Source organism: Corvus brachyrhynchos, unplaced genomic scaffold, assembly GCF_000691975.1.
Source record: "Corvus brachyrhynchos isolate BGI_N302 unplaced genomic scaffold, ASM69197v1 scaffold94, whole genome shotgun sequence".
In the NCBI taxonomy this organism is placed as follows: Eukaryota; Metazoa; Chordata; class Aves; order Passeriformes; family Corvidae; genus Corvus; species Corvus brachyrhynchos.
In genome coordinates, this window is record NW_008238330.1 from 4,158,146 (window position 1) to 4,173,796 (window position 15,651).

Below are 15,651 nucleotides of genomic sequence, written 5' to 3' on the forward strand. Positions count from 1 at the left end.
AACCTGGAGCAAGTTCCTCCTGACTTCAAAGTGCTTTTCTGAAGCACTGAATCAACTGGAGATTTCTAGGGGATAGTAACAATGAGAACAAATGTAACATTGCAAAGATATAAACTACGTGAAGAGTGACTGAGCATGATCCAAACTGTAAGCCTGACATTAGTATGTGAAGCTAAAATGGTTTCCCTGTTACCATGTCTTAAGAGAATGAAATCAAACACTAAGGACTTCGTATGTTTCCTGATTTTCTATAGTGCAAAGTAAATCATAAGTCCTTAGCAAATGAGCTACAATAATTGCCATCCTTCTATAATTAATCAACATTTAATTACCAGTTTGACAGGTCATAGAAGTTTAAAAAGATGTTGGAAAATTCAGAGCAAGAAGTTTTATCAGGCTACCCTTATTTTCTGGGTTGTTTAACCCAATCCTAAATGAAGTAGCATGGCAATTTTTTATAAACAGCTGGCAAAATTATTATGCATTGAATGACTTAGAAATCAATGTAGAGATAAACTATTTCAGTAAAAGTGTTATTTAAAGTTTTTGACTTCTACCAGTATTCCTGTCAGTAAAGGTATTTGATTTCCATTTACATGCTTTGGAATCTGAGATGGGGCTTTATTATGTTTTTTTTCATCAAACTAAAACAACATTAGTTACACCATCAAATTTTCAGAGAAGTTTTGTTTAAAAATCCATTTCCAGATGGTCTCTGTGATATGAAAGCAGTCATGCATGAAACAACAGATTTACTATGGTAAATATGTTTATTTGCTTATTTATTTACTGTGGACTTTAGGACTGTTGCAAAGCTTTCGTTGCTTTATAGTGTTTTTATTGTTGAAGTCAATTTGTATCAGTGATGAACAAGTAGAATTTAAGGAATAAAATCCTCATGTTCACATTTTTAGTAGGTCAGAAAATAAATATCTCAAACTGTCTCTTTCAAAGGGATATTTTAGGGAATTTGGGAAAACACAGTAAGTCCTCAATAGAATTAATTTCATATTCAAATTACTTGGCTTTTTATTTACTAATTTTTGAATCAAATCTCTTCTGGTAGTTATATTAAAAATAGTTTTATTTTGGGTCATAATTAAAGTTTTTGGGTCATTTTTTCCTTGTTTCTCACTAGAACACCAAATGATAGTTCTGTAGTGTGCCATTTTTCAAAAGTAGCTTCCATTCACAGAGACATTTCTTGCCATGCTGGCCTTTCAAGAATGACAGCAGAGCAAATACTTCTAGTAACTTTTCTGTAATGTGTATTTTCTATAAAAACACTCAAATTAAAAAAAAAATGTTCATTTTGTTTTTGGGGAGAGAAGGGGTTTATCAGCAGATCTCAAAGAGCTCAATGAAATTATGGATCCTCTGAGTGAGAATAGACTTTCTAAGATGGCTTGGCCTCAGCAGTCCTTCACCAGCATCCAGGCCACCAGCATGGGTGCAGGTGTCAGCAGCTGCATGTATTCCTGTCACAGCCAAAAGGGTGTGCTCAGCCAGGTTTAACTGACAGTGTCACAGGGCTGCTAGCAAGAGCGAACTGAATGATTTATCACAATTCAGCTTATGAGTCGCATAGTTCAATCATCTATCTTCATAAAATGCTAGTGACAGCCTCTACTGTGCATCAGAATGTTGCTAACCCAAGAAAAGTATGATGGAAAGATAATATGTTTTCATGATTTATTGCCTGTGGGTCCTATAATTACTAATTATGCATATGACAGACCACCTAATGCATAAAATGCAACAGAAAACCTGCAATGAAAAATCATTATAGCAGTGGAGTTCAAGTTCCTATTGAAAAGAAATTTTACCATAAGGAGAGAGATGAAATTTTCTGACCCCCAAAAAACCTATATTTGCATTAGGAATTTTTAATAAAACTGCTGAAATGAAAAAAAAAATGTCTACTAGATTTTTAACCTCTATTTTCCATTGTGGCCTCACTTTTTATTTAAAAACTAATTAAATTATTAAAAGGCGAGTGGACAGAAAAAAAAATAATTGGAGAAGACACCTTAATTATTGATAATTCATGAAGTGTCACCTTATTCCTAAGTATCACATGACAGACTAAATTATTAATTTCCTAATCTTTTCAGATATGACAAAATTTCTGGTAAAATTTATTTCTTCTCTTGCCTACTAGAAAAAAGACAAAATTAAATAAATATAAAGACCTTTGTGAAGTAAAAAGCAATAGTAAAGTGGTTATTACAATTGTCAGCAAAGATCTTAAAAAGCTTCTGAAATGTGTATTAGTACTGTATTTCACTGTAAGGAAACTGTTGAACTGTTAGAATCTATCATTATTCCCCTTAACAAAATGCCTGAAGGAAAAAGAAGGAAAAAGAAATTCTATAAAAAATCCATTAAAACTTACCTACTCTACAAACTGCTGGTCCTTCTATTCACACAAAGATCAATGCAGATGCTAGAGTGGAGTTGCATTTCGAGGCAGAAATTTGTTCTAATAATTTACTTGAAGCTCAGGAGTTATTAATTTAGCGCAGGTTGATTCCCTCACTGTCAGAACAGATTCAGTAATTATGAGTGGGTACAGTATATATAAACTGAGTTGGGAGCAATTTTTTTGTAATGAAATCTAGTAGCAAGTGTAACCAGGAAAAGTGACTGCCTCTCCATTATAAGGATTTGATTATCACAGGCTGGTAGGTGTGAAAGATACTGCAGCTCATCTAATCCAACTCCATGAAAGTTTAGGGGTTTTCCATATGCTGGCCTAAATTCTCGGCTGGTACAGATACCTGGAGGTTCAGGACTTCAGCAGAGGCGTTATTACTTTGATCACCATTGCAATTTCCCCTCCAGTGCCATTAACCCCATCTAAACTCCATGTACCTAAAGGACAAAGATATATTTGTGTGACTCTTTAATAATTCTTCTTATTATTGTTATTCCTGAGACATATGAATTTATAGTTGTATTGATAACATCACAGTTTCAGAGCTCTTAGTCCCTCTGATACTAACTAGCAGATACTGGTAGCATGTGCATGTGAGGTACATATCACTGTGTTTCTCCCATGTCAGCTCTCCCAGTGTCCTATCAATCATATTGGCAGGGCTGCCCTATTCCTGGCTCTCCTCTCTTACAGCCAATGGATTCATTCTGCACTTCAAAGGTAGCACTTCTAGGACCCAGCACTGGTACAGTGCTCAGCTCTGATATTACTGCTGTGCTGAAAGATCCGCTGCTATGTGGCTGTATTTGAAGGAACTGACTTTTCTCTCTTGCTGGGAGAGTCATTCCTCTTTTTCCAGGAGTCTGGGGAAAACTCCACTGAAATTTGCGGTTCATCTAATGCTGTGTTAAGGACCAGCAAAATAAGGCACTTACATATATTGTATATTTGAAGAATAGATGGTCTAATACCTTTTCAAATGTGTGAGGTTTAGTTATTTAAACAACATTTTCCTCTTTGACAACCCCCAGTGAAAAATGCAGGTGAGAGAGAATGCTGCCATATCAAACTGGCAGGGAAGCAGAGGGGCTGGAAACGTTTTCAAGTTTCTTTACTCCTTAGAATTTCTTTTATGCTGAAAGGCTGCTTTCATTAGATACTTCCTTCTAAATGAACACATGAAATACACTTTTAAAACCTAGGACAGTTAATGGACACAGTCAGAGTACACCCTATCTTGTCTTTGAGATATAACTTTCATTATCCAACAGCAGCCTGTGAAAGGCAATATTCAGTAAAATGTAAAGCAGTCCTACAATGCTAGCATTTTAATTATGTTTTTATGTTTTTCTTAGAAAACCCCTCCCTAAGATCCAAATATTTTTATTGTGTCTTCCTTTGAGACAGAATGTATTTTATGTTTACCTGTTACTGTGCCCTTAACAAAGAAAACATAATGTGTAACAACAATGTTGTCTTGTACAGACAGGACAAGAGGACGTAGCCTCAAGCTGTGCCAGGGGAGGTTCAGGCTGGATACCCGGAAGAATGTTTCCACTGAAAGTGTGGTTAAACATTGGAACAGGCTGCTGAGGGAGATGGTGGAGTCATCATCCCTGGAAGTTTACAAGAAATTACTGGAACTGGCATTTAGTGCTGGGGTTTAGTTGCCATGATGGTGTTCAGTCAAAGGCTGAATTTGCTGATCTTGGGGGTCTTTTCCAACCGTAGTGATTCTATGATTCTATTAAAAAATACTTTTAGTTAATAAAGTTGATCATTTGAAATTATCATTATATTAAGACTTTACTATTGATTCACTAAGAACTTTATTGTCTATTTTTCTCTGTCAGCTTCTGGTTTTAAAAACTTATACCTGCTTAACACAACAGAAATAATGATCTGTGACAGCAAATACATGCAAATTATGGAGCAAATATTTTCTTCTTGGAGCAAGGAGCCTCTTGAGCTTCTCCCTTTCACAGTGGTACGGCAGGGTGGTGTTTTATCACTTTTTCCTTTTGATAGAAGAGAACAGGCTGGTTTTTTTTCGAATCAAGATCCCAATGTCCACAGCAAATGCTTTCAACATTTTAGACCTGGCTCTGTCTTCAGTAGCAAGCAGTGCAGCACAGTAGGAGTGAACAGAACAGAACAATTCATGCTGAGACCTGAAAGTCCATGCAGTCATTTGCACATGAGACTGCAGTTTGTGAGTTTGGACCTAGTTTCATCTGAAGAAAATACAGTTCTCAGGCACGGAGACTAATACAAAGCACAGTCCACTATGTGGGGACAACTGCAAGATTTGCTTTATATGCACACTTCAGCAACAAATTAAAACCAAAATGCAGTTCATAGTGTGAACCTTTACCTCCACCTCTATAGGACCCTGGTTAATGCACAAAACTGCCTTCTGCTGTGAAGTTCTCTGCTTTTGTTTTTGGCTGCAGAACTGGTCTGTAGCAAGGTTTAGTCCAGCCTCAATGTGTCACTAACAGGGTTTCAACCGCCCCATGGAGAGTCATTCAAAGAAAATCTGTCTTCACATTTAGCACTGTTTGGTTCTGGCAGTGGAGTATTCCAGGTTTAAAAAACCAAATGTTTTTTAAATAAGAAACAGGTTAATGTAGTTTGAGTTTAATTAAAAATAGATCATGAAGAAACACTAATAAATTGGTCCTTGGTATTTGCTAGATAATGCCAACATTTAGTAATTTTTTCTGGTGGGTTTACTTTTTCTGTGGTACATGCCTCTGGGACAGAGGCCGAGGTACAAGCAAATCCTTGTAAAAAGTGCTATATTTAATGTAGAAGAAAAAGTGCAATGTTTCTCCTATTTGTTGCGTGAGGCCTATGTACAATGAAGACAAAAATACAAACAGAATTTTTGTATAATAGGATTAAGACCTGAAGAGGGCTGCTCTTCATGAATTTCCTTTCAGAAAATCTTGTGCCTAGAGCTTCCTATATCTTCTAAGCAGGAGCATAATAAAAGTGATACAGGTGCTGATTTAAAAGTATTGCCAAATGAGCAACATAAAAGCTGTTTTAGTGTACCACAAGTGATAAAGCTCAATCACCTCTTCTCCCATCATATGCTTCAAATTCTCAGTCATGCATTGATGACCGCCACAAGATCTGCATTGAAAGAACTGTTTGGATATCTGAGACATATTTAGGCTTCAGTTTGCCAGAGTACTTTAAGATGTGCACAGCTTTTATACCCTTGAATAATCTCCTACTAAAAAATGTTTTCTTAAATATTCTAGTTGATTCAGAGCCCAGGCTGGTAAGCTAGTCTCAGGCATTTAAAATATCAAACCAAAGTTACCTTTGATATTAGCTGTTGGTCAGAAAATTTCAATTTACTTTTAGGTCAATGGAGATTTTCTGCTTTTTGTACTTGTTTTTTTCTTACCAACAAAACCCTCTGCACCGAGTTCTGTTCTCTTTGCAATTAAGTATGCTGTTTACAACAAAATGAAAGTGTTTAAGTTGGGAACTAGTGAGAAAATCTAGGGAAATACCATTAGTCTATGCTTCTTTTCACTGAATACTTCAGTATTGTTAAATTAAAAGTTACCGATTCACTTTACTCCCCTGTCTGGAATATCTACTTATTTTAATTTCTTATCTTGTTCAGCCAGCATGAAAGTGTAAAGAATAAGAACTATCTCTGTCATGGTTTTGTAGGTATCTAAACTTAATTAGTCCAAAGATAAGGCAAAATACTGAAGTTTACCTCCTCTATTCTTTTCAAATTTACCCATTTAAATAATAAATATACAATAAATATAAATAATTGTAGTGATACAAAAGGATTTCAAATTCAGAAAGGCCTTCCCAAGAAAAGCTAAACAACGTATGACAGAATAATAGCCACAAAAAAAGTATCTTAAAGTTTCATAAGATGGAAAGTACTGGTCAGCTCACTTATCAAAAGAATAAGATGCTTATCTTATAAAAATAATAATAATAATTCAGTGCAGTAGGGTATCTAGTCGATGATGGTAAAAATTATAGAATGAAATTAAAGCTTTATAAGTATAATGCTGTTTCTAAAATAGTTTATTTCTTATCATTTACAAGAAAAAAAATATATAAAAATTTTCCAGGAAAAAATCTGGGAGTTTCTTCTATGAAGTGTATTTGTAGGATAAAGTGGAGTTAAATTGCCAGATTTGGTAATTATTATTGAAATTGCTTAAGTCCTAAGAATAGATCATATTTTGCATTAGCATGTTCATAGTTTTAAGTCAAGAAAGTTGATTGTGTTCTAGGTACTGTTAGATGTAGGGAAGTGTCTTTAAGTCTCAAATATGATGATTGTTTGGATATGGGGCACGATGCTGTATGGTAATTATAGTGTTGCCAGCTAAAACACACATAAAGCTAGACAGTGGTGTGCAAAGAGTTTCGGGGAGTTCAGAACAGTTATGCTAAATAATAAGTAATATGCTACGTTAGCATAACAGTTATGCTAGATAATATTTTTATTAGTAATGGTCACTCATAGACAATGAGTGACCATTGCCTGTTTCTTAGTAAAGATTATTCCTGGAGGCATTCATGGAGATGATTGCCATTGAGTAGGTATCTTACGCAATTCTGGGTCACCAGACTGCATTTTGAAACCAACATTTCCTGATGTGACATTGACTGGAATAGAGGAAGAGGGCAGTGGCAAAGTTGTGTTTGATCTTTAAAAACAGCATTCTTTCTGCAAACCAAAACATATATTGACATTCTAATTTCCAGGTGTATATATTTTCATATCTAAGGCGAAAAACAAATTTAATTTTATTTTTTTACTGAGAATAAAGAATGTGTGAAGAACAGCAGAGAGAGGAGAGGACAAGGCCTGTGCGTTAAAAGATAAAATCATTTCAGCAGTTGCACGATTGTACAAGTGTCTAAACAGAATTTGCATTTTTTTCTGACATTCAAGAGCAAACTTTATTTTATCTGGGTTTATTACTTTTCAGTAAAAGACAGAGCAAAAATAAATCTTTATGAATTTGACCATTATTTGCCAGGTTTATGGTTCATTACATTAAAATCCCCAGTAGCAAGCCTTTTATAAGGATATGTTTGAATGTTTTAAAGACTCTGCAGCATTGTAGATTTATGTATTTGCTGCCTTTTCTGTTTCCTGCGCAACAGTATTAACTGTGGAAACAAGAAGATTTCCTACCCTTTTAAAAATACCTCCTATACATACAAGGCTAGAGATGCATATAAAGCTAAATGATCATTTTTTCTCTTCTGGTATTAGCTTGCAGGGGAAAATCAGTATAAGTCAAATATCACCAATGGGCAAAATTGGGACATTTTTCCACCTACTCACCTTAAAAAAGAACTCTGAGCTTGAACATGAGGACAAAATTTGCCATAGCTGTTTTGTTTCTGTTGGAGAACAGGGGTTTCCACCATCAAAATACCTTCAAGGGCTTCATTTTCCACTGTCTTGTCTTACTGTTCATTGAGATGGCCAAAAAATGAATAAAAATTAAAATAAAAATGTCTTTTCTGAATCAAAAGTCCTAAAACAGATTACGTACTTAGACAGCTTATTGCAAAACTATCTAAAATATTATTCTAGGAGGAGCTGTGATTTTGCTTTTCTGGTTTAAAATTACGATTATCTAAATACAGAAAAGCACGGCATTTGTAATTATATTTTTTTTTTCTGATTAAATATTCATGACATATATTGCTGTATATTTGAACACAGCTGAATGTTTCAAACAAAACGTTGTTGGCTTGTTTTCTTATAGTGAGAAATACTAGTACAAAGTTGTACTGAATTAGTGAGTGATTAGCCTGGAACAGCAATTACAACACCATCGCGAAACATGGCTCTGGCTGGCTAAAGTGAAAACTAACAAGCCAACCTATCCCTCTGTCTTCAGGCTGAGTATTGAGGGCTTCATCTCCTAGTAAGAATATGCAAGACATTATAATACAAAATATTTACTAACGTATGTTAAGAGCTAACAACCCATACGCAGCTGCATAGCCTTGCACTGCTCCAGTGCTTCCGGGAGCTAATGGTAGTATTCTTCCCTTGTTTTCTTCTTAAACATTTAAACTGAATTTTGGGTTACAGTCCTATATCAAAATCAAGACAAGGTTCTGTTCTGATGTGGCAGCTGTTATGCTGTTAACTTCAGAAGAATTTTGTCAATGTAAATCAGCAGACTGTATAAGCTAGCACTCATTGATAGTCACTGCAAGGACTTCCTTTTAAAAGAAGATTTTATCACACAAGGTTATCCGTAGAAGAATTTGAGATTTTTGCTACTATAGTTTTCCTCGAGGCAAAGCTCGACCAGATGTTATCTTTCTAAATTTTCCATTATGTATTAAACCCTTGTACTTTTTTGCTATTCATTAATCTAGTTCTTCTTCCATGTCTGTAATAAGCAAAACATCTGTTTCTTCTTGTTCAATCAAAGTGCCTAACTCAAGAGTCCTACTTTTAAAATAATGCCATTTAAATAGAAGACCTAGATAGAGAGAATACATTTCATTAACATATTTAATTTGCATATGAAACCATCTTTTCCAGAACTCAGTAGGGAATTTGTGGTGGCAGCAATATGTATTTCTTTTTTTTTTTTCCTCAACTTGCATATCAAAAAAGTTAGAGTAAGAAAAATAGGAATGCAAATAAATATATGTATCAGCTCAGATGAGGAAATTAAATTGCAATGAGAAACAATCACTATGCGTAGGCCGTTCTAAACTTTCCAGCTGAAAATTCTTTTATTATAACTCTTTATAATGATCTACTCTTACTAATGAGTCTTGGTTTATATAAAGATCTCAGAAAGCAAAAATCATTCCTCAATATACATGAGGCTTGTAATAAAATATTACGATAGAAGTAGGAAATGCAGCTATACAAATTTATCCCCCATAATATATATATATTGAATATATCACATATCTCCATAATAATTTAAGTTCGTGACACAAATCATTGTCTCATTTATAAAGGAGGGTTAACACTACTGCTGCTAATACATGTAAATAAAAAATCAGATAAAAACAGTGGCAGAGATAAAAGGTGCTTTTAGTTTTTTGACTGGGGAGCACAATTCTGTACAGAAAATAGCAAGTACTTGCTGAGTATTAATGAGCAATCCTCATTTGCATTCATGAGTAAATTCCACAGGAAAAAATGTACCAGTAAGTTTTCTAAGCAAACTTAAAATTGCACAAGAATTTTATGGCAACTTTGAGCAAGAACAGTTGGGAATATTACTGTCATACTGCAAAGCTCCATGAGGATGGTTAATACCTGTCGCTAAGAAGAAAACAGCCTTAATTTATGATTATTTTGTATCAATACACTGAAGAGTTGATAAAGAAGAAACAATGTCCTCTTTCAGGGACTGACAGGAATGATGCTAACTTGTAAGGGCAGATATTTTTAATACAGTCAAAACAACAATGCTTCTCCAATCATGCCTCTAGCAAGCAGCTTACAGACAGCAATGTGTTCCCTTAGTACATCTTGCTAAATGCTGTGCACACAGAGAGAATGCGTGAAATCACTTTTGCTCTTAACCTGCAGTTCTCCTCATGCTCTCATTTTTCGATCTGCTCAGGAGAACCACCCGCTCTGCTGATCCACCTTCCCTCCACCTGCTTTTTGCCTTGAGTCATTGTAATGTTCAGTTTCTCAGCATGCTGCTGGTGAGCTTGGGGGGGTTTTCCCTTCACTGCACATGGGGAGAGCACAGTACAAGCACAAAATACAAAAATACAGATTAAAATAATTGAAGTATTTTGCATCGCATGCTATATTTAATTTAAAACACTTTTCTCATTAGCACTTTCAGGTCATTCTTTTACAAAGGAGTATCTTCAGGAGGTGAGGATGGTGAACTTAGCCTTATTATATGAAGTACAGTGAATTTCCAATTTCATAGCATAATCATCTGTCTTTAGCTCCACAAGTTGTCATGGTGGCTTCTCTCACTCCCACTCCTCAACAGGGAAAGGGGAGAAAATAAGATTGAGAAGTTCATGAAGTGAGATAAAAACAGGGAGATAATGTACCAATTACAGCTGCAGGCAAAACAGACTCGGCTTGGGAAAATTAATTTAATTCATTGCCGATTAAAATAAGTCTAGGTAATGAGAAACAAAGGCAATTAAAACAACACCTTTCTTCCTCCTTCTTCTTGAAGCTCAATTTCCTCAGTCACAAGTCCTCTACGTCCACTTCCTGAGCAGCACAAGAGGGGATGCAGGGCTAAGACCAGGACACTTCTGCTCCTGCTGCTTCAGTTGTTCCTTTGCTCTGGTGGGCAGAGCCCCTCCCGTCTCTGCTTCCGCTCTCCCTTGGAACTGGCAGGGCTGTTTCTGCCCCGCTTCCCCTCACCTCTCACTGCCTGGAGCAGAGAGGTTTGGCTGTGCTCAGCTGTGTACCTTCTTGTCTCATAACCTGTTGTGTCTTGGTTTCTGCACTATCCCCCTTCCCAGACAATGTTTTAGACATACCTCCCTTTATGATGAACAGCTCATACCGCTGCTTTTGTTCCCCATGTTTTAATAGCCAATTCTTAATTTTGTCCAGGCGTCTTTAGTCATTGTTATTCCATTCAAGGTGATACTGAATACCTCCATAAAAATATAAAATAAATTTCTTAATATTAGGTCATCTCAGACTTGAAAATTGGGGTTTTAAGTTTGTTCTGATAAGCTTCAGTTGCAGTAGCACATTCTCTAACAATTCTGGTTTGGAAGTCTATAAAAAATTGTCTTTTTCTTTCTTAGTTAATTATCAGTGGAAATTAATTTTATCTGGGTTATAATGATATGTTTTTCAGTTTCTTCTTTTTCAAATGTAAAGAAAATGAAAGAGAAAGAGCTTACAAACAGAAAGAAAAATTCCCTCAAATTTGGTATATTAAGTCTTTCATCTGTTCTTACTCTAGATTGAATAAGCTTATAAGCATTAGTAGAAACATTTCTTACTGATACATTTTCAAGAGGCTTCTGCCACTTTTATTCATACTAATGAATTTTCTGAGAATATTCTGAGAAGAGCACTCTGTTATTTCACCACTTGATCTCATATTTTAAAAAAAGATGTGAAAACACTAGGAAAAAACATTCATCAGATGTTTAGGTATATCTGTTTGCCATGACTATTATTCCTTGTTCAGAGAAAGTAACATTCTTTTGAATATTTTGATAAGTTATCTTGCATTATACTTCTGCTGACATTTGCATCCCACTTAATTTTAGAAACATCTTATTACTTTGCATTGTGGTTTATTTTGGCAAATGACATTTTGCTAAGGTGACTTCATCTAGGTGCAGAAAATGTTACTTGTAAGAGGTGCCATAACTTGGAATTTGCTTTTACTACAGCATTTGCTACTTATTTGCTGACCCAACATAAACTGTCTTCACGGAAATGAGTACAACAAACTAGTACCCTTTTGCAGTTCTTAATGTGCCAGGCAAATTGGCTTTCTGCCAGCTGCTGGAGACTATATTAGAAGTATATTAATTCAGGGGGTTTTAAAATATCTGAATGAATGAACAATTCCATCTGCTCCACTGCTGCCGGTATTGGGAGGATGGTGCTCCCCTAAGATTGTGGGGTTTTCAGACATTTGCTGGTTTTGCAGTACCTCTGTGATAATGTCTTCCTCTTCTGTGAGTAGCCCCACATCCCAATGACAGGATTAGCTGTGAGTTCTCCACCTATGTGAGCCTTTTCCCCTCTTATTTTTCCTTTCCCTTTTCTTGGTAACATTTAACTTGTTCAAGCTTAATATGAGCATAATGTGCCCTTTGGCACTGTTACTCACTATAGTTAAATGGATGAACCAACATCTTTTCCTTCTGATCTTGATCATAGAAATGATTTAAACATATCCTTTATTAGTAAAATGCAGAATATGGCCTTTTGATAGGAAAGGTGAGTGATAACATCTGTAGTTAGATACTATTATGCCTGCAAGCATGGACACTTCAGTAGTCCCAAGACTTGTATTTATGATATAATGTGGATTTCTTTGTTATAGTTACTTTAATAACAATACCTTGTTATCACACTAAAATGATTTCATTTCTGCAGTAGCCTTTATGAAACCTTATATAATGAGCCTGGGAGAGAAACACACGAAACCCTTAGAGATAATAAATATTGGAGTAAGTAAAATGTTGCAATGTTTTTCTGCTCTTCATAGGCTCTGGTCTCAATGATGGACAGTGGCATGAAGTTCGATTCCTAGCTAAGGAAAATTTTGCTGTCCTCACCATTGATGGCGATGAAGCTTCAGCTGTTCGAACAAACAGCCCTCTGCAAGTCAAGACTGGAGAAAAATATTTCTTTGGAGGTAAAAAAAAATATCAAAACAAATACACACTTAAAGTGCTGTTGTCTTTTAGTCTATAACAGGTGAAATGGAGTTCAGGATGTAATTCATTCATGTGGATCTTATTATGAGTTGAATACCTAGGTGCTACTCATCAAAGAGTACAATACTAAACTTAATTTCACTTCTCAGAACATTTTTACACCTCATTCTTACAAAGGAAACCCTGAGAAGTTCTGTACAATCTAACTTGGAATAATTTCTCTGATCTCTAAACATTTCAGAGAAAGGGGTATCTTAATAGTTTAAATAAAAGGCACCAAGTAGAGTAATTAACTTAACTTTTCAAGTTTGAAATCCTGAAGAAGAAAAAACAAATATTATTGTTCAGGACAGATCTTAACATTTTGCTGTTTTTTAAATACTGTCATAATTGTGGATAATTAAGAAGCTCTCATAGGTTGAAGCCTTAGTTCAGTATTTTTTGTCTTTCGACAGTCCATATACTAAAAAGAGCTCTTAAAAATTGTGCCTTCAATATTTATTGTGCTTGCTCTTCTATGTTAGCATTTATGAAAATCAAAAAAGGTCATCAAAACTCTTGGATTTTTTAAATTGACATTTAAATTTCTATATTAAAAAGTGTGTTTGTGTGTCAAAAAAATTTTTTTCCAAAAAAATTGCAGGTTGCACTTTTGAAGTGTCCCACACATTTGAGGTTGAACATTAATTTTTCAGACAAAGAACATACATTTTAAAAGAAGAATTTATCAGTGTTAAAAATTGATTTTTTTTTCAAACTTACAAGGTGCATGTCTAATAAAAATAAATAAATATAAATGTGATACTATAAATAGTCATAACATTACTCAAGGGATGGAAAATTTAGTGTTACATGAAGTACCCTAAGTAGAAAGGAAAAAAAATAATTTCAAGGTTATTTTCAATTAATTATCAAATAAAGTTCGTCTGTCAAAAGAATTAAACTTCCTGGTGCTGTAACATGCATATTTTCCAATACCTGTAATTCAGCTAATACTGGTTTTTTAGCCTATTGCCTCCAGTAAGAGTTCTAGCACAGACCATTTCCACATGCTAAAGCGTGAAAATTATTTTGTTGCTAAGCCATATATATGTTCAACTTGTCAGAACAGCCTGGGACATTCTAATGAAATGAAGTTATTAAGCACACATAGGAGACAATGAGAAGAAATGCTGTACATAATACATCATGTTAGTTTTGATAGGTAAAATCCCTAGATCACTATTACATCTCTGGAGAGAGATTTATTGATTGATTTCTTCTGAAATGTCTTTTACATCTGTTTCTTTGTCTGTGAGGGATAGATTGTCTGGTTTCTCCAGGTAGTTTTTATATCCTTCCTCGGTCAAAAGTCAGGTTGATTTGTTGTCATTTCAGTTGGACTATGAAATCTGCTTGATTTGTGATTGCTGACCTGTACTTTATAATTTCACCATTCTTCCATAAAAAACAAGTGTGCATGCAGATAATGCTCTAGTGGGATATGGAAGTCAATCATGAATTCCCTGAAGTCTCATTCCCACATCTGTTCATGCAAACACATGGTCCTGTTACACAAACTCTGGGGTGTTTGTTTTTCCTTAGTATCTCTCATCCTCTGAAAGGTCTTCTAAAGGTATGTCAAAAGAACGGTGGTGTCCTAACCTTCATGCCCCAAGTTTATTTCAAAATCTGCATTTGCAACACTATACTTACATTAACTGTCTGAAGCTGTGAATCTGAGGAAGTTTAATTTACAGTACCCATTTATAAGTCCCACATGAAAATTGCTATATAAATGTATTATATATAGGTGATATAGACATAGATATAGATAAATATAGATAAAAATAGATAAATATAGATAAATAATATATTAAAAACTGCAACTTAAAGCCGGTCTTTTGGATCTATGTTAGAAACCTAATCTTTATATTCATGGTCTGCGTCTTATAAGGCAAAGGTGTCTTTGTTCTATTCCCTCCAAATGTACATGATTTTCCTTACTTGTCTTTAGAAGCACACCAAGTCATGGCTTTTAATAAATAACATTTGCAAGAAGAGGATGTAGAGAAGAGAATATTGGGGAACCTCAAACATTTGGACCATCAAAGATGTTTTCATTAGTTTCCTTAGAAATAAGTTCTGATAAGAAAGCATCAAACACTTATTTTCTGCAAATACCTGTAGTTGGTTAGGGAGTGATAACTTCTTCTTGAATTGTATGTTTGGTTTCTGCAAAATGCTAGATGGCTAGCAGAAAGAATTATCAATTCTTTGGTGATGATATATTTTCATTGTGAAAATGAATCTAGTAGATTTCTTTGCTAAAGAACTGAATACAGTAGTTACAGATACACTGTTAAACATTTGTATTCTGAAATATAAAGATATATAACAGATGCAGAAGTTAAATGATGAGATTTAAAGATAGCAGTGTATAAAGATATTCATCCAATCCCACTGCTATTTTTGTTGACCTTTCAAAATACTGAGAAAGCTCAGTCCATTGAATTTGTGCTTGGAGAGGTTGCATAGCATTTCTAGCATGCTCTGAACGCTCTTTGATAGCCTACTTCATCTTTCAAGGAGCTACTATATGTATGCAAGTGTTTTGTTCTCCAAACTTTCCCTTTCTCTGATCCCAAAATAAGTGAGCCTCTTTATGTTTCTGTCTCCCGGTATCAATACAGCGAATGTATTTTATAGGCAATGTTACTGTCTCTGGTGAAGAAAAGATTTAGAAGTTTCATTTCAGTACTTCAGTACAATATTTTATCAAAAATGCTTGTCATTGACCAGCAGAGCCAGATTTTTGTAACACTTGCAGCAACATTTGAATA

The 15,651-nt window shown here is 34.9% G+C and overlaps 1 protein-coding gene across 1 annotated transcript in view; it reads left to right on the forward strand.

Moving 5' to 3' along the window:
• Positions 1 to 15,651, forward strand: part of CNTNAP2 (contactin associated protein-like 2) — a 1,035,043-nt gene that overhangs the window by 570,062 nt on the left and 449,330 nt on the right. The window contains exon 9 of the mRNA XM_008633839.2: positions 12,658 to 12,807. Within this exon, the coding sequence (XP_008632061.1) occupies positions 12,658 to 12,807 (150 nt within the window). The remainder of the gene's footprint in view (positions 1 to 12,657; positions 12,808 to 15,651) is intronic.